This window comes from Erinaceus europaeus, chromosome 17, assembly GCF_950295315.1.
Source record: "Erinaceus europaeus chromosome 17, mEriEur2.1, whole genome shotgun sequence".
In the NCBI taxonomy this organism is placed as follows: domain Eukaryota; kingdom Metazoa; phylum Chordata; class Mammalia; order Eulipotyphla; family Erinaceidae; genus Erinaceus; species Erinaceus europaeus.
The window spans coordinates 233,581-250,963 of record NC_080178.1 but is presented as its reverse complement, the minus strand read 5'-3'; the positions used below and the strand labels follow the sequence as shown (position 1 = coordinate 250,963).

Below are 17,383 nucleotides of genomic sequence, written 5' to 3'. Positions count from 1 at the left end.
GCCTTCGCGCACACTGATGACGCGGACGAGCGCCCGCGACGCCCCGCCTCCTTCCAGGCCCCGCCCCCACCGACACGCACTGTGTAGCCCAAAGCAAGGTCCCGTCCCCTCCGGCGCACGCGCAGTGTAGCCCAATGCAAGGCCCCGCCCCTCAGGCGCACGCGCAGTGTAGCCCAATGCAAGGCCCCGCCCCCTCCGGCGCACGCGCAGTGTAGCCCAAACAAAACCCCGCCCCCCCTCCGGCGCACGCGCAGTGTGTAGCCCAAGCAAGGCCACGCCCCCGGAGGAAGCGCAGTCTTTGGACGGCGCTGCCAGGTGAGCTGCGGGGTCGGGGTCGGGGTCGGGGTCGGGGTCGGGGTCGCCGTCTGGTCGCGTCCGGTGGCGCTCGGGGCTCTGGGGCCCGGGTCTCGGCCTCTCGCAGACAGACCGGCGGGCGCGACCTGCGCTGACTTTCGGGGTGCTCCGTGTCAGCGGCTTCGCTGCCCGCGTGACCCGTGACCCTCGACCTGTGACCCGCCCGGCCATGCGCAGACTGGGCTGCGCGTGCTGGGCGGCGGCGGTCTCGAGGGGGCTCGCGGGGACCCCCGCTCGGACCCGCGCAGGTGACCGCACCCCGGGCCCTCCGCCTGGGGTCTCCCGGAGCCTCGGACCCGGGCCTGGCCGCGGCGGCCCCCCCCATTCTGACTCGGGTCCAGTGGCCGCGCCGCTTCCGGGTGGACGCCGCCAGGGCCGCCCCTGCCGCCGCTGGGCCCCTCCCGCGGCCTCGACCCGCCCCTGACCCCGCCCCCGGACCCCTGACCCCGCCCCCAGACCTGCCCCTGACCCCGCCCACGGACCTGCCCCGACCCCGCCCCTCGCCTGACCCCGCCCCCGCCCCGCCCCGCCCCGCAGGCCGCAGCATGGCCGCCGCCGCGAGCCTGGACATCCAGTGCGAGGAGCTGAGCGACGCCCGCTGGACCGAGCTGCTGCCGCTCATCCGCCAGTCCGAGGTGGTCAGGTGAGCCGGGGGTCGGGGTCCCGCGTCTGTCTCCCTGTGTCCGTCTCCCCGCGTCCGTCCATCCGTGTCCCCGCGCCCGTCCGTCCGTCTCCCCGCGTCCGTCCGTCCATCTCCCCGCGTCTGTCCGTCTCCCCGCGTCCGTCCATCCGTCTCCCCACGTCCGTCCGTCCGTGTCCCCGCGCCCGTCCGTCCGTCTCCCCGCGTCCGTCCGTCCGTCCCCCCGCGTGACCGCCCCGGCCCGGCCCCTCCCCAGGCTGGACGACTGCGGGCTGACGGAGGGCCGCTGCCGGGACATGAGCCGCGCCCTGCGCGCCAACGCCTCCCTGACGGAGCTCAGCCTGCGCGCCAACGAGCTGGGCGACCCGGGGGTGCACCTGGTGCTGCAGGCGCTGCAGACGCCCACCTGCCGGATCCGGAAGCTCAGGTGCGCCCGTCCGCGCGTCCGTGTGTCCCGAGCCCGCCCCGAGCCCCCGCATGCACGTGCGTGTCCGCGTGCCGCCGCCTCGCCTCCCAGCGCCTCGTGCGTGTGCCCAGCTTGCAGAACTGCGCGCTGACGGAGGCTGGCTGCGGGGTGCTGCCGGGGGCGCTGTGTGCGGTGCCCACCCTCCGGGAGCTGCATCTGAACGACAACCCGCTGGGCGACGCGGGGCTGCGGCTGCTGTGTGAGGGGCTGCGAGCCCCCCAGTGCCACCTGGAGCGGCTGCAGTGAGTCCCCGGGCGGGGGAGCGGGGTGCGGGTGGGGGTGGGGCGTGCGGGCCGGGCCTCAGCGGCTTCCCGCAGGCTGGAGTACTGCGGGCTGACGGCGGCCGGCTGTGGGGCCCTGGCGGCGGTGCTGCGGGACAAGCCCGACGTCAAGGAGCTGGTGCTGAGCAACAACGAGCTGGGCGACGCGGGCATGCGGGAGCTGGTGCGGAGCCTGGCCGCCGGGCCCAGCGCGCTGGAGACTCTCAAGTAGGCGGGCGGGGCCGTGGTCGCGGGTGGGGGCCGGGGGTGTCCTCGTCCTGCGGACCCCCAGCACTGCGCCCGCCCCCCAGGCTGGACAGCTGCGGACTGGGCCCGGAGGCCTGCTCGGAGCTGAGCGGCCTGCTGAGCGCCAAGCCGTCGCTGCGGGAGCTGGACCTGGGCAGCAACGCGCTGGGCGACGCGGGCGTGGCCGCCCTGTGCCCCGGGCTGCTGAGCCCCGGCTCCAGACTGCGGACTCTGTGGTGAGCGGCCGGCCCCAGGGTGGGGAGCCCGCGACCCCGTCTGTGCTGACCCGCGCTGACCGAGCCGCCCCGCCCCGCCCCGCAGGCTCTGGGAGTGCGGCCTGGGCGCCGAGGGCTGCCGGGAGCTGTGCCGCGTGCTGGGCGCCAAGGAGACCCTGCGGGAGCTGAGCCTGGCCGGCAATGAGGAGCTGGGCGATGCGGGCTGCGGGCTGCTGTGCGAGACCCTGCTGGGCGGCGGCTGCCAGCTGGAGACGCTGTGGTGAGAGGCACAGGCCCCGTGGGGTGGGGGGCCGAGGCGGCGCGGACCCCGTGGGCTCCCGCGCGCAGAGAATCTTCCCAGCGCCCCTCTGCCACAGGGTCAAGTCGTGCGGCCTGACGGCAGCCAGCTGTCCAGCCTGGGCCTCGGTGCTGACGCGGACACAGAAGCTCCAGGAGCTGCAGCTCAGCGGCAACCGACTGGGGGACACGGGCGTGCGGGAGCTGTGCGAGGCCCTGGGGCAGCCAGGGGCCACGCTGCGGGTGCTGTGGTGAGCAGAGTGGGGGGGGCGGTCGGCAGGCCCCTACACGGCCCGGCTCCCACGCCCGCTCCCCCCCGCACAGGCTGGGCGACTGCGAGGTGACCGACAGTGGCTGCGAGAGCCTGGCCTCCCTCCTGCGGGATACCCGCAGCCTGCGAGAGCTGGACCTGAGCAACAACGGCCTGGGCGACGCGGGCGTGTTGCTGCTGCTGGGCTGCCTGGAGCGGCCCGAGTGCCCCCTGGAGCAGCTTGTGTGAGTGTCCGGCCGGCGGGGGGACGGGCGCCCCGGAGGGGGTGGGCGGGTGCTCACCGGCAGCCCCTCCGCACGCAGCCTTTACGACATCTACTGGACGGAGGCCGTGGAGCAGCAGCTGCAGGCCCTGGAGCAGAGGCGCCCCAGCCTGAAGATCGTCTACTGAGGGTGCCGGGCCGCCCGCCACGGGCAGCCCCTGCCTTAGGCCTACCCTGGGCGCTGGCCGGCATTAAAGTGCTTTCTGGACGGCGTGGCTCTGCGGGTTTTTTTGAGGGCTCGGTCCAGGGTCCACTGGAGTCCCACCCCCCAGGGTTGGGCTGGAAGTTGCTCCAGCCACCCACTTGCCCAAGGCCCTCAGCTGGGACCTATGGATGCCCCCTCGTGTTAGAGGCAGAGGGTGGGGGATGCCTGTGGTGTGTGGGGCTTCATGTTGGGGCCGGTCTCGTCCAGTTTGACCCAGTATAGCCCTGGAGGTGACCTGGGGGACTGCAGCACGTGTGCGGCCTACTGCAGGGGTGCTGTGCTCCCCTCCCCCCCACACACACAGAGGCTGTGCCAGAAAGGAAGCGCTGGCTGGGCTCAACCACGGCTTTATTTGTTGCCTCTGTGGCCGAGTGGAGTGGCAGCACACTGGTCACTGGTCCAATGCGTGTGATTTGTTCTTTGCTCTCGGGTGGGGAGACAGCTGACAGCTTGGCCCCACCTCTCCCAGCTGTCTGGGGGGCCCTAGACTCCTCTCTCGGGCTGCCCGGCATGAATGCCCTGGGCCCTGGGGGTGGCCACGGCACCTCCCCTTCAGGGCCAGGCCTGAGGGTGGTGGGGGCACACTCCTAAACCGGCCACCTCAGCTGGCTGGGAGGAGACCTTGGTGGACTGGCGGGGCTCCCTCGGGCGGGGGCTGCGCTCAGTGAGGAGCCGGCACACCCTCACCCTCGGAGGCCTCGGGCCCCAGAGACCCCTCCGGGCCGGACAGGTGCCCCTCGCCGTTGCCCACCCCGCCCTCGTCTCCCCGGCTCCGCTGCTTCTGTCGCCGGGTCTCCTTGTAACGCAGCGTGATGTCCCTGTGGGGAGAGGGTGTCAGGGGCTGGGGTGCCAGGGGCGGGGCGACGGGGCCAGGAGTCGGGGGTTCCGCTCACCGCAGGAAGAATCGCCAGGCTGTCCAGGTGAGCGCCAGCACAGAGCCGAGCGTCCAGCACTGGGAGATGTAGAAAGGCAGCGACAGCGTGAGCGTGTGCGGGTCGTACTTGACCACGATGAGCAGCTCCGTGGCCGTGATGGCCGCCACCAGCCAGGCCTGCTGGCCCAGCTTCTTGTGCAGTTTCCTGCAGGTCGAGGGAGCAGGGGGCTGCCAGGGCCGCCCTGCCTGACGCCCCCCCACACCCCGGCCCCCGGCCCCCCTGCCCTACGGGTCATCCAGGAAGTCGTAGATCTCCCGCATGGCCACGCCGCCCACGTTGACGAAGAAGACGAGGCGCAGCAGCACCAGCCAGTGCTCGGGGGGCAGCCACAGCACGAACTTCAGGTAGAAGGTGTTGAGCTCCGCCAGCAAGAACTGCCGCGGGGTGGGGCGGGGCGGGGTGAGGCGGGCGGGGGAGACGCAGGGCAGGAGGGCAGGAGGGCGGGGGAGACGCAGGGCAGGAGGGCCGGGGCGCTGCTCACCACCAGGATGATGCCGCACACGGCGAGCCAGCGGCGCAGGCTGGAGGCGGGCTTCCACTCGAAGCGCACCCAGCTGTAGGGTGTGAACTGGAAGGCGATGCGCTTCATCTTGCCCCTGGGGACAGGCGGGGTCGTGGGGGCGCCGCAGGTTCAGGCCGGGCCCGCCCACCCCGGGCCGAGGGGGCCGCGCACCCACTTGTAGGTGGGGATGTTCCAGAGGCCCTGCCACTTGTAGGTCTTCAGGGACAGCCACTCGAGCGTCTGCATCCCACAGTAGATGCCCAGCCCGTTGCAGACCAGCACGTCCATGATCCACTGCGGTGGGGGTGGGGTGGGGATGCGAGTGGTGGGCGCCGGCCGGGTCCCTGTCCCTACCCTACACCCCACCCCGGGGGCACATGGCCAGGACACCTACGTGGTCCCACCAGCACTCGCTGAAGTTGGGCAGCTGGTGCTCCAGGCTGTATTCCAGGAACTCGAACATGACGCTGATGATGGAGCACATCCACCAGTCCCGGATCATCAGCGTCTGCGGAGAGGATGCTGGGACGGGCCGTGGGGCCCAGGGTGGGGGGGACGGACAGACGGACACACAGGCAACTGCGGGGCAGCAGCAGGAGGGCACGATGCAGGTTGGACACGCCCCAAGGGACTGCCTCAGGACCCCGGACCGCCCCCACATTCAGCCCTCACCTTCAGGTACCAGCCAATGAAGTGTGCAGGCACGAAGCCGTCCATCTTGTCCTGCAGTGACAGCTCAGACTCGCACCCACCTACCTGTCCCCACCCCTCCCTGCCCGCAGGGTGTGGGTGTGAGGGAGTGAGTCCGGCAGGCCTCCCTCCCCAGGAGCCCAGAGTCCTCACCCAGATGTTGTGGAAGGGGTCAGTCTCGTTGTCTGGGTCGTAGAGAAGGCAGTTGCCCCCATAGTCCCTCTCAGGCAGTGGGACCCCCAGCTTGGGGTCAACATATTTCAGGAACTGCCGGCCATCTTGCACAGTCTGCAGGGGCAGCTGGTCAGCAGGGTCAGAGGCCCTTGTCCCCAGGTGTTCCCACGTGACCAGCCACAGGACAGCACGGCAGCCGCAGAGGGAACTAGGAGCCCCATGTGACCACACCCAGCACGAGCCACAGCAGGGTGATCCCCAGAGATGGCCGGGGGTGGGGGTGGGGGTGGGGGGTGGACCGACAGATGAGTAGACAGAAGGGCCAGCATTCAGACCATCTGAGCCTGGGGTGGGGTGGCAGCCAGGGCCCTGGCCGGGTGCTGTGCAGGCCCTGCAGGGAACAGGGCAGCCTTGTGCACAGCCACACCTGCCGTGACTCCCCGAGGGCCTGCAGGCTCTGTGGACAGTGTGCAGCGGTGAGGAGGTCTGGGCGTTTGGACAGCCTCACAGTGGGCGGCACAGGTACCAGGCCAGGGACCACCTAATGCAAGAGTAGATGCTGGCTTGGTTTATCATTTAAAGGGGTCTTAAAGAGTCAGGCGGTAGTGTAGCGGGCTAAGCACATGTGGCGCAAAGCACAAGGACCGGCGTAAGGATCCTGGTTCGAGCCCCTGGCTCCCCACCTGCAGGGGAGTCGCTTCACAAGCAGTGAAGCAGGTCTGCAGGTGTCTGTCTTTCTCTCCCCCTCTCTCCATTTCTTTCTGTCCTATCTAACAATGATGACATCAATAACAATAAAAATAACTACAACAATGAAAAACAAGGGCAACAAAAGGGAAACTAAGTATTAAGAGGGCGCACCAGGTTAAGCGCACACATTGTAGTCCACAAGGACCTGGCTTCAAAAGCCCCTGCTCCTCACCTGCAAGGGGGAAGCTTGATGAGTGGTGAAGCAGGTCTGCAGGTGTTTGGCTTATCTCTGCCCTCAAATTCTCTCTGTTCTAATTAAAAAAAAAAAAAGCAGCCACCAGGAGGGGGTGGATTTGTAGTGCCGGCATGGAGCCCCATTGATAAGCCTGGTGGCAATAAAATAAGGGACATCATTAGTACCGGTAGTGGTACACCTAGTTGAGTGCACACACCAGTATGCTCAAGGACCTGGGTTCAAGCCCCTGCTCCCCACCTGCAGGGGGAAAACTTTACGAGCAGTGAGGCAGGTCTGCAGGTGTTTCTCTCAATTTCTTTCTGTCCTATCAGACAAGATACAAGGGGGAGCAGTGGACTCATAGTGCTGGCACTGAAAGATACGGTAATCTTAGATACCACATCAAAATTGCAGTACATGGACAGAGAAGAGCAACGACTGGAGGAAACCCTCCCACAGGGGACTTCCCAGGAGGCCATCTGCAACCAGGAGCCAGGCCCACAACCTGAGGCCCAGGTTCAACCCCCAATAGCACTGTGCTGCATGGGTCTCTCTCAGTAGCTCATAAAATAGGAGCCTTGAAAAAGGAGCCATCAGGCTACTCAGAACCCAGACAGCAGCTTCACGAGCTGAGGCACCCGCTTGGCCGCCTGGAGGTTAAACACAAGGCCTGAAACACGGTGCGCGCCTGCCCGAGGATCAAGCAGACCACTGACGCCTGTGTGCTGGCGGGGGCCGAGAGAGCTGACCCAGACACCCGTGGCATCCCCTCACCTGGGCCCACCTGCTCACCTGGAAGAGGATGAAGATGAGAAATAACTCGTACACCACGCTCACACACAGCCAGAACCTCCAGTAGGCTGCAAGACAGGGCAGAGGGTTGGCCCAGGCCCGGGAGTGGCACACAGGGCAGGACCCAGGTCCTTTTGGCTGTGCCCAGCACACCACCCTACACTCGACTTTGTTTGGGGGGAGGTGAGGGACCCCAGCAGTTGGTCCCTCACCTCCAGTTGACACCCATGGTGCCAAGGTCTGAACCCAAGGCTCTCCCTGTGTACACACACACACACACACACACCCAGAGCTGCCCCACAGCCAGTTGCTCCTCTTGTCCTCTCCTTCCATCTGTCCACAGGGACAGAGGCCTTGCATCATTCACACTGTGGACTGGAGGGACACGCAAAGTTTGAGGGAGCTGTACTCAACTCCCACACATTTCTCTCAAGACACCACGACTGCCCAGTCAGCAGTGCAGCTGACAGCAGGACACTTGGGTGGGGGCTGGGCCCTTTGGCATGTGCTCAAGTGTCACTCAGAGGCCACAGGATGACAGCAGGAGGTGCCAGACCACACCCACATCATGCTTCAAACCCTGTTAAGTCTCTGAAGGCAGGCGGTGGCCTGCCCGGGGCACTGGGAGATCAACACCCACCCTTGTTCTGGGAAGCCTCTGCTTTAACTGACTGCAGCATGGCGTGGGGCAGACCCACTGAAACGTCTGTCCCACGGAACCAGCAGGGCACCAGTTCCACAGCTGAGGGGACATACCTACTGTCATGGCCTCTAGGGAAGACTGGGAGTCCACCTGGCACAGCCTGGTGGCTGGCACCTCGGGGACCCCAAGCTCAGCTGCCTAATGGGTGCTGCCGAGTCTCCCCAGATTTCCCTCCCTTCCCTGTACCCCTAACTTCAGGTCTGACATGCCCCAGCATGGGAACAGCTTGCTGCTGGCCCACAAAGAACCTGGAAAGGCCAGTCTCCCGTGAAGGACATTTCTCCACTGGCGTCTGAAACTATAGCCTTTTCCAAGAGGCGGCTCCCCCAGCAGCCCCCTTCAGGGCCAGAGGGGTCTCCAGCTGCACCACAGGCTCCCTATCCTCACTGCAGCTCAAGGCAGGGTGGACACTGGCCCCACAGGCCAGAGCAGAGTGGATGCTGCCTCCAGTGTGTCTCAGAACAGTGCACGCTTGCTCCAGGAGAGGCTCAGAGCAGGGTGGATGCTGCTGCCAGTGTGGCTCAGAACAGTGCACACTTGTTCCAGGAGAGGCTCAGAGCAGGGTGGACGCTGCCTCCAGTGTGTCTCAGAACAGTGCACGCTTGCTCCAGGAGAGGCTCAGAGCAGGGTGGATGCTGCCTCCAGTGTGGCTCAGAACAGTACACACTTGCTCCAGGAGAGGCTCAGAGCACGGTGGACGCTGCCTCCAGTGTGTCTCAGAGCAGTGCACACCTGCTCCAGGAGAGGCTCAGAGCAGAGTGGATGTTGGCCCCAGGAGAGGCCCAGAGCGGGGTGGACGCTGCCTCCAGTGTGGCTCAGAACAGTGCACGCTTGCTCCAGGAGAGGCTCAGAGCAGGGTGGATGTTGGCCCCAGGAGAGGCTCAGAGCAGGGTGGATGCTGCCTCCAGTGTGGCTCAGAACAGTGCACACTTGCTCCAGGAGAGGCTCAGAGCAGGGTGGACGCTGCCTCCAGTGTGTCTCAGAACAGTGCACGCTTGCTCCAATAGAGGCTCAGAGCAGGATGGACGCTGCCTCCAGTGTGTCTCAGAACAGTGCACACTTGTTCCAGGAGAGGCTCAGAGCAGGGTGGATGCTGCCTCCAGTGTGGCTCAGAACAGTGCACACTTGCTCCAGGAGAGGCTCAGAGCAGAGTGGATGTTGGCCCCAGGAGAGGCCCAGAGCGGGGTGGACGCTGCCTCCAGTGTGTCTCAGAACAGTGCACACCTGCTCCAGGAGAGGCTCAGAGCAGAGTGGATGTTGGCCCCAGGAGAGGCCCAGAGCGGGGTGGACGCTGCCTCCAGTGTGGCTCAGAACAGTGCACACTTGCTCCAGGAGAGGCTCAGAGCAGGGTGGACGCTGCCTCCAGTGTGTCTCAGAACAGTGCACGCTTGCTCCAATAGAGGCTCAGAGCAGGATGGACGCTGCCTCCAGTGTGTCTCAGAACAGTGCACACTTGTTCCAGGAGAGGCTCAGAGCAGGGTGGATGCTGCCTCCAGTGTGGCTCAGAACAGTGCACACTTGCTCCAGGAGAGGCTCAGAGCAGAGTGGATGTTGGCCCCAGGAGAGGCCCAGAGCGGGGTGGACGCTGCCTCCAGTGTGGCTCAGAACAGTGCACACTTGCTCCAGGAGAGGCCCAGAGCACGGTGGACGCTGCTTCCAGTGTGTCTCAGAACAGTGCACGCTTGCTCCAGGAGAGGCTCAGAGCAGGGTGGACGCTGCCTCCAGTGTGGCTCAGAGCAGTGCACGCTTGCTCCAGGAGAGGCCCAGAGCAAGATGAATGCCTGACCACAGGGGAGGTACCATGGCAGAAGTTGTGTCATGTCAGCAGTTGGGGCTCCTAGACAGAATCGGAGTCTCCTAAAGCACAGAACTGACTGATGTTCAGATTAGGCCGTTGGCTGCATCCTACACCTGTCTTTCCAGAATGCCAGCTCACCAGTGACTGACTGTGCCTGGCTGTGCCATGGGAGTCTGCCATGCTGGGATCTGCTGTGTGGCGATTGCTATCCTGGGATCCATGGTGGAGATCTGTTATCCTGGGATCCACATTATGGGATCCTTTGTGCCAGGACAGAAGTGTGGCCAGCCACCAGCACCCAACTTTCCTCACTTCTGTCCATATTTCCCGATGACTGGGAGCCCGGCTTGTGCTGGGGCTAGTGGTTTGGAAACAGGACCACCACCCCCCCACACCCTTTACTCAGGTGAGGCATCCAAACCCATGAGGCAGGCCTGGACCAGCCAGGCTGTGACTGAATGTGGGTTCACAGCTACTCTGGGACAGCCCTGCGCTCCTCCCATGCCTGGGCTGGCCACTTGTCCCAAGGCCACCGCACCCAGGGCGTCAGTTATATGCCCAGACACAGTCAAGGGAAAGTCACTCTGCCCAGGGCTCCTGGGGAAGTCATTCCACACACATGCATGGACAGTGAGCTGGGCCGGCACATGCGGCCACTGCAGCCCTGAAGCCAGGTGGCAAGTATGTATGAACAGGACAGACAGCCAAGTGTAAATGGACAGGCTCTTGGGTATCAACAGGGCTGCTTGTTTCCATGTAATTTTTTAGATGTTCTGCTGATTCCCACCACCCACAGTGATCCCACCTCCTACTGAAACTCTAAAGGAGCACACCACTCTCTGGCCTGGGGTACGACCAGCTCTGGGACCTCTGGCCTGAGCCCCAAAGACTCAGGCTGAGGGGGGGGAAGCAGGTGGAGCAGGTAGGTTTGGGAGAGCACTCAGAAGGGCAGGGGAAGAACATGATGAAACTGTCTAAGCTTGGGGTGGGGGGCAGGAGACCCCAGTGCAGAGTGCTAGGGGCCAGGGGAGGGCCCTCAACTGATGGTGCAGCCAGGGGGCGCTGACCACTGCCCAGGACACTCACGGGCGGCTCAGGATAGGAGCCTGACTGATGGGGAGAAATGGCACGTTACCTGGATGAGGTCTGGAAAATGGCCCGTCTTTAGCTTGTGTGACTCCAAAACATAAGAAAACCAAAATACTGGCCACAATACCTCTGCAAACAAAGAACAAACAGCCCTGAGTGTCAGCCTGTGACCGTGAGCAGAGCAGGCGGGACTGGGGACCCAAGGCACTGGGGCTGGGGGGCCACAAGGTAGGGCCACTTTAATCCCTGCAGCATGCCACGCCACATGGACACTGGACACACGGTGCCACCATGCAAAGCACCCAGGGCTGACACAAGTGTGGGCCAGGCAGCCACACCTCAGCAACCCCAAACCATATCCATGCAAAGCAGGCTGAAGGAAGCTGAGGGAATCCCCACTAGCCCAAAGAGGTCAGAGCAGAGAGCACTGGCCCTGCCCTCGCTGGTTGTGTGGCCACAGGGTATGTGGGCCATGGCCAGGGACACCTTTGTCCCACTGAGCTATCCCCTCAGGGTGAGGTTGTGCCTCCTGGTTTCCACGTCCCTCTGCTGCCCTCCTGCATCTTGAGCTCCCAGTGACTGCACTTTGCAGACACTGCCTGTCCTCAGGCTGTGATCTGAGGTGTGTGATGACACAGAATGCCCCCCACCTGCCACAAAGCATTGGACCAGTAGCATCCTGCATCCCACCCTCACCCCAGGCCCTGGAACATGGGCTATTTGGGTACGTCAAGAGCTGGTCTTCATGCTGCCTTTCTGACTGGCTTCTGGCACGTACACACTTCACAACTCAGGGCTCGTCACCAGGCAGCGCCCTGCAGTCTGCCCACCTCCTGGAGAGATATCTCACTGTGACTTGAGTTCTGGGGACCTGAGTTTCTGATGCACCTGGACTGACAGCTGAAGGAGTACTGGGTCATTTGAGAGCATGTGTTTTGTGAGGAGCGACACCTGGGTCCAGGATGGAGCTGTAGGGCTGCTCAAGGGCTCGCAGAGGCCCTGGGGATGAGATCAGCACCCAGTTTCCAGCACAGCACACCCACCCAGTCATATCCTTTTTCAGCCATGTTCTTCCACTGGTGGTAAGGGAGAGTTCCCACAACAGCCTTGTGTCACTGTGGCCACTCTGGGTCCCGTGGTGCTGGGATCATAGAGAAGCCTGCGGTCACTCTGGGTGGCCCAGTGCTGAGGTCATAGGGCAGCATGTGGTCCCTCCAGGTCTCCTGGCACTGTGGTTGTGGGGCAGCCTGTGGTCCCTCCATGTCTCCTGGCACTGTAGTGGTAGGGCAGCCTGTGGTCCCTCCATGTCTCCTGGCACCGTAGTGGTAGGGCAGCCTGTGGTCCCTCAATGTGGTCCCTCCAGGTCTCCTGGCACCATGGTTGTGGGGCAACCTGTGGTCCCTCCATGTCTCCTGGCACTGTAGTGGTAGGGTAGCCTGTGGTCCCTCCATGTCTCCTGGCACTGTAGTGGTAGGGCAGCCTGTGGTCCCACCAGGTCTCCTGGCACTGTAATGGTAGGGTAGCCTGTGGTCCCTCCATGTCTCCTGGCACTGTAGTGGTAGGGCAGCCTGTGGTCCCTCCATGTCTCCTGGCACTGTAGTGGTAGGGCAGCCTATGGTCCCACCAGGTCTCCTGGCACTGTAGTGGTAGGGCAGCCTGTGGTCCCACCAGGTCTCCTGGCACTGTAGTGGTAGGGTAGCCTGTGGTCCCTCCATGTCTCCTGGCACTGTGGTTGTGGGGCAGCCTGTGGTCCCTCCATGTCTCCTGGCACTGTGGTTGTGGGGCAGCCTATGGTCCCACCAGGTCTCCTGGCACTGTAGTGGTAGGGTAGCCTGTGGTCCCTCCAGGTTTCCTGGCACTGTGGTTGTGGGGCAGCCTGTGGTCCCTCCAGGTCTCCTGGCACTGTAGTGGTAGGGCAGCCTGTGGTCCCTCCATGTCTCCTGGCACTGTAGTGGTAGGGCAGCCTGTGGTCCCTCCATGTCTCCTGGCACTGTAGTGGTAGGGCAGCCTGTGGTCCCTCCAGGTCTCCTGGCACTGTGGTTGTGGGGCAGCCTGTGGCCACTCTGAGCAGGTGGCAGCATGTGATATGGCAGCACAAAGTCTGTCCATGTGTCTAACCCCCATCTGAAACTTCTGGACCCTCTGGGGGATGCAGGTGCACCTGAGGACTATGGACTGAGGCAGCGGCATTAAAGGTCCCGGGGATGCAGCACAGCCACTGACCCCGCCCCCCGCCCAAACGCATAGGCCAAAGGATAGGCCACCATCGTGATGTTTCCAGTGTCCCCATTCACATAGCTACAAGGTAGTGTGGGGTCCCTCGGTCAGTCAGCCTTCCACCTCTGGAGTATGAGCTGCTGGCCCCAAGGTGACAGGAGATCAAAGCCACCCTGACACAGACACCCTGAGGCACCCCAGGCCATGTGGGCCACCCTCGCCTGGTGACAAGATACCCACTTCAGAGGTATGACCAGGCTCATTTTTTTGCCAGTGGTTTTAGACCTCAATTTTGTCAGTGTTTCCCAGGGGTCTTAGGCCCTCCCCAGCAGCAGCCAATGACAAAACCACAGAAAAAGCCAAGTCCTAGAATGCCCCCTCACCCCACCCCCACACGCTCTAAGGTGGGTCCATGCCAGGATGCGCTGCCTGGCCTCTGTGGCTGAGGGAACTGGGCCCAGCAGGCAGAGGCCTGAGAATCCACAGACAGAGATCCACAGAGGCTCTAGAGAAGGCGTAAAGCCTAGAGCAGGGCTGGTGGCAGCCAGGTCTGGGCTGGGGGCTGAGGTGAGGCAGAAGCCCATGCTCTCCAGGCAGGGCTGTGCTGCAAGGGGGGGGGGGGCAGCTCGCTGTGCTGGGGCCTCAGAAAATGAAAAGCTCCTGTCCACCCCCCATGACCACAGCTGGCCGAGGTCCCCACCAATACCAGGCTTCCTCTCCCACGGTCCCCCCACCGGGTCCCAGGACCAGAGGACCACAAGGGGCTCCCGGGGCAGGAAAGGAAGCGGCGGGTCTGACTGGCAGCACATAGGATGAGCAGAGCGCTGGCCGGCAGGCTCGTCCATCTCTGGAAGGGACGCGAGACTCAGCTACGGTCCCTCCCCCAACCCAGGGCCCCGAGGCTCCGCAGGCCCCACTCACCTCTTAGTGTTGTAGGCCGTGTCTTGCGGCGTCTCCTCCAGCAGAGTCACGTAGCCCAGCACGCAGGTGAGGATGAAGAGCACCGTGAGCGTGTGGGCGCGCCTGCGGCGGACACGGACAGGACAGGACAGGACAGGACGCTCAGCCGCGGCCCCGGGTCCCCAGCTGCCCAGACACACCCGGCCGCCCGCCCAGGCGCAGGAGGCTCAGCGGCCCTGGTGTGCGGGCAGGGCCAAAGCCCACAGCCGCCGGCTCTCGCCCGGGCACGGTGCCCAGCGGTCGGGGCGAGGAGGCGGCGGCCGAGCGGGGAGCCGAGGCCGGGAAGGACGGCCGCCTCTGGGGACGCGGCGCGGCGCGGGGATGCGGGCGGCGCCACCAGGAGTCGTGCTCCCCGGGGCCACCTGCTCACCTCACCCCGGCCCGTTGCCAGGAGGGCTCCGGGGTCTCGACCCGGCGGGCGGGCGCGCTCTGCGGACCCCACCAGAGCCGTCGGGGCGGCCTTGAGGTGACCGCAGCCCCGCCCTCAGGCGACCCCGGCCCTCAGCCTCACGCCCTCATCTCCACTCCCGTCCCTTCAGGAGCCCCGTCCTCTCAGCCTCCCCCGGTGACCCTGTCCCCTCAACCCCCAGCGACCCCCTTCCCTCAGCCTCCCCCGGCGACCCCGTCCCCTCAGCCTGCCGCGCCCCCAGCGCCCCCGTCCCCTCAGCCTCCCCCGCCCCCGGCGCCCCCGTCCCCTCAGCCTCCCCCGCCCCCGGCGACCCCGTCCCTCAGCCTCCCCCGCCCCCGGTGACCCCGTCCCCTCAGCCTCCCCGCCCCCGGCGACCCCGTCCCCTCACCCCCGCCCCCGGCGACCCCGTCCCCTCAGCCTCCCCCGCCCCCGGCGCCCCCGTCCCCTCAGCCTCCCCCGCCCCCGGCGACCCCGTCCCTCAGCCTCCCCCGCCCCCGGTGACCCCGTCCCCTCAGCCTCCCCGCCCCCGGCGACCCCGTCCCCTCACCCCCGCCCCCGGCGACCCCGTCCCCTCAGCCTCCCCCGCCCCCGGCGCCCCCGTCCCCTCAGCCTCCCCCGCCCCCGGCGACCCCGTCCCTCAGCCTCCCCCGCCCCCGGCGACCCCGTCCCTCAGCCTCCCCCGCCCCCGATGACCCCGTCCCCTCAGCCTCCCCGCCCCCGGCGACCCCGTCCCCTCACCCCCGCCCCCGTCCCCTCAGCCTCCCCCGCCCCCGGCGACCCCGTCCCCTCACCCCCGCCCCCGGCGACCCCGTCCCCTCAGCCTCCCCCGCCCCCGGCGCCCCCCGTCCCCTCAGCCTCCCCCGCCCCCGGCGCCCCCGTCCCCTCAGCCCCGCCCCCGGCGCCCCCGTCCCCTCACCCCCGCCCCCGGCGACCCCGTCCCCTCAGCCTCCCCCGCCCCCGGCGACCCCGTCCCCTCAGCCTCCCCGCCCCCGGCGACCCCGTCCCCTCAGCCTCCCCCGCCCCCGGCGCCCCCGTCCCCTCAGCCTCCCCCGCCCCCGGCGCCCCCGTCCCCTCAGCCTCCCCCGCCCCCGGCGCCCCCGTCCCCTCAGCCTCCCCCGCCCCCGGCGACCCCGTCCCTCAGCCTCCCCCGCCCCCGGCGCCCCCGTCCCCTCAGCCTCCCCGCCCCCGGCGACCCCGTCCCCTCACCCCCGCCCCCGGCGACCCCGTCCCCTCAGCCTGCCGCGCCCCGGCCCCGGCCCGCACCCACCAGAAGAAGGTGTTGGTGCCGTCGTCGTAGACCTCGGACTCGGTGCTGCGGCGGCCCAGCGGCTCCCGGGGCGCGGCCCAGCGTGCGGGCTCGGGGGACCCCGGCCGCGACCCCCCGACGGCCCTGCGCTCGCCCCTCCGCATGGCTCCCGAGCCGCCCGCCTGACCCCCGCGTCGACCCCGAGCCGACCCCGCGCACGGGGTCACGGGACGCGCGGGGCGCGCCGGGAAGGGGGCGCGCGGCGGGGTCTCCGGAGGGCGGCGGCGGCGAGGAGGGCGCGCGGGGCACCATGGGGCTTGTAGTCCGCCGCGGGGTGTGCTGGGCGGCGGCGAGGAGGGCGCGCGGGGCACCATGGGGCTTGTAGTCCGCCGCGGGGTGTGCTGGGCGCTTCCGGGCCGAGCGGGGCTGGCTGGGAGGAGGCCGCCGGCCGGTCGCTAGGCGACGGAGCCGGGTTGCTAGGCAACAGGAGCCCGCAGGCGCGGATGGCGGGTGGCTCCTGGGAGCGGCTGGGACCCGGTCATCGGGTTCCCCTCGGGACCCTCGGCCTCCCTGACCCAGCTCCCTGAGAAGCTCCGGGGACAAAATAAATAATAAAGAAAAGATGTTTCGTTCACGCTCGCAAACGTGTCTGCTGCCACAGTGGCATGAACGGTCCAGAGCAGGCCGGTCCCGGAGACAAAGCTGCTCTCTGGCCACCGGAATACTGGCCACCGGGCTGGAAGGGGCGGGGGCTGGTCACTGGGGCTGGTCCCTGGGGCTGGTCACTGGGGGATGGTCACTGGGGCTGGTCACTGGGGCTGTTCACTGGGGCTGGTCACTGGGGCTGGTCACTGGGGGATGGTCACTGGGGCTGGTCACTGGGGGATGGTCACTGGGGCTGGTCCCTGGGGCTGGTCACTGGGGGATGGTCACTGGGGATGGTCACTGGGGCTGGTCACTGGGGCTGTTCACTGGGGCTGGTCACTGGGGGATGGTCACTGGGGCTGGTCACTGGGGCTGGTCACTGGGGGCTGGTCACTGGGGCTGGTCACTGGGGCTGGTCACTGGGGGCTGGTCACTGGGGGCTGGTCACTGGGGCTGGTCACTGGGGGATAGTCACTGGGGCTGGTCACTGGGGCTGGTCACTGGGGCTGGTCCCTGGGCTGGTCACTGGGGCTGGTCACTGGGGGATGGTCACTGGGGCTGGTCCCTGGGCTGGTCACTGGGGCTGGTCACTGGGGCTGGTCACTGGGGGATGGTCACTGGGGCTGGTCACTGGGGCTGTTCACTGGGGCTGGTCACTGGGGCTAGTCACTGGGGGATGGTCACTGGGGCTGGTCACTGGGGGATGGTCACTGGGGGCTGGTCACTGGGGCTGGTCACTGGGGCTGTTCACTGGGGCTGGTCACTGGGGGATGGTCACTGGGGCTGTTCACTGGGGCTGGTCACTGGGGCTGGTCACTGCGGTTGGTCACTGGGGCTGTTCACTGGGGCTGGTCACTGGGGCTGGTCACTGGGGCTGGTCCCTGGGGGCTGGTCACTGGGGCTGGTCCCTGGGGGCTGGTCACTGGGGCTGGTCACTGGGGCTAGTCCCTGGGGGCTGGTCACTGGGGCTGGTCCCTGGGGGCTGGTCACTGGGGCTGGTCACTGGGGGCTGGTCACTGGGGCTGTTTACTGGGGGCTGTTCACTGGGGCTGTTCACTGGGGCTGTTCACTGGGTGCTTGGG

The 17,383-nt window shown here is 66.6% G+C and overlaps 2 protein-coding genes and 2 long non-coding RNA genes across 8 annotated transcripts; 3 read left to right on the top strand and 1 right to left on the bottom strand.

The window, feature by feature from the left end:
* Positions 1 to 200: 200 nt before the first annotated feature.
* Positions 201 to 3,219, top strand: RNH1 (ribonuclease/angiogenin inhibitor 1). 2 transcript variants are annotated; one of them, XM_016194058.2, is made up of 10 exons: positions 201 to 315; positions 892 to 997; positions 1,251 to 1,421; positions 1,532 to 1,702; positions 1,778 to 1,948; positions 2,032 to 2,202; positions 2,288 to 2,461; positions 2,559 to 2,729; positions 2,803 to 2,973; positions 3,052 to 3,219. In XM_016194058.2, the coding sequence occupies exons 2-10, from the start codon at positions 900 to 902 to the stop codon at positions 3,137 to 3,139; spliced, it is 1,386 nt and encodes a 461-aa protein (XP_016049544.1). In that variant the 5' UTR covers positions 201 to 315; positions 892 to 899; the 3' UTR covers positions 3,140 to 3,219. The 2 variants fall into 2 exon arrangements, with proteins under 2 accessions (XP_016049544.1, XP_007536626.2); XM_007536564.3 differs by lacking the exon at positions 201 to 315 and adding an exon at positions 322 to 602.
* A 328-nt stretch (positions 3,220 to 3,547) lies between these two features.
* PTDSS2 (phosphatidylserine synthase 2) lies at positions 3,548 to 15,965 on the bottom strand. 4 transcript variants are annotated; one of them, XM_060175885.1, is made up of 12 exons: positions 15,678 to 15,961; positions 13,963 to 14,064; positions 10,871 to 10,953; positions 7,235 to 7,302; positions 5,497 to 5,631; positions 5,326 to 5,376; positions 5,048 to 5,161; positions 4,829 to 4,947; positions 4,633 to 4,747; positions 4,380 to 4,489; positions 4,110 to 4,295; positions 3,548 to 4,034 (listed from the first exon to the last, which is right to left on the bottom strand). In XM_060175885.1, the coding sequence occupies exons 1-12, from the start codon at positions 15,818 to 15,820 to the stop codon at positions 3,878 to 3,880; spliced, it is 1,383 nt and encodes a 460-aa protein (XP_060031868.1). In that variant the 5' UTR covers positions 15,821 to 15,961; the 3' UTR covers positions 3,548 to 3,877. The 4 variants fall into 4 exon arrangements, with proteins under 4 accessions (XP_060031868.1, XP_060031866.1, XP_060031867.1 ...); XM_060175883.1 differs by having other exon boundaries at positions 4,380 to 4,525; positions 15,678 to 15,959; XM_060175884.1 differs by lacking the exon at positions 4,380 to 4,489 and having other exon boundaries at positions 4,825 to 4,947; positions 15,678 to 15,965.
* LOC132533813 (uncharacterized) lies at positions 8,270 to 8,706 on the top strand. Its single transcript, XR_009545548.1, has 3 exons — positions 8,270 to 8,390; positions 8,487 to 8,516; positions 8,614 to 8,706. It is a non-coding gene; the product is annotated as an uncharacterized LOC132533813 (long non-coding RNA).
* LOC132533816 (uncharacterized) lies at positions 8,733 to 9,080 on the top strand. The gene is made up of 3 exons (XR_009545551.1): positions 8,733 to 8,745; positions 8,812 to 8,909; positions 9,007 to 9,080. It is a non-coding gene; the product is annotated as an uncharacterized LOC132533816 (long non-coding RNA).
* Positions 15,966 to 17,383: the final 1,418 nt, after the last annotated feature.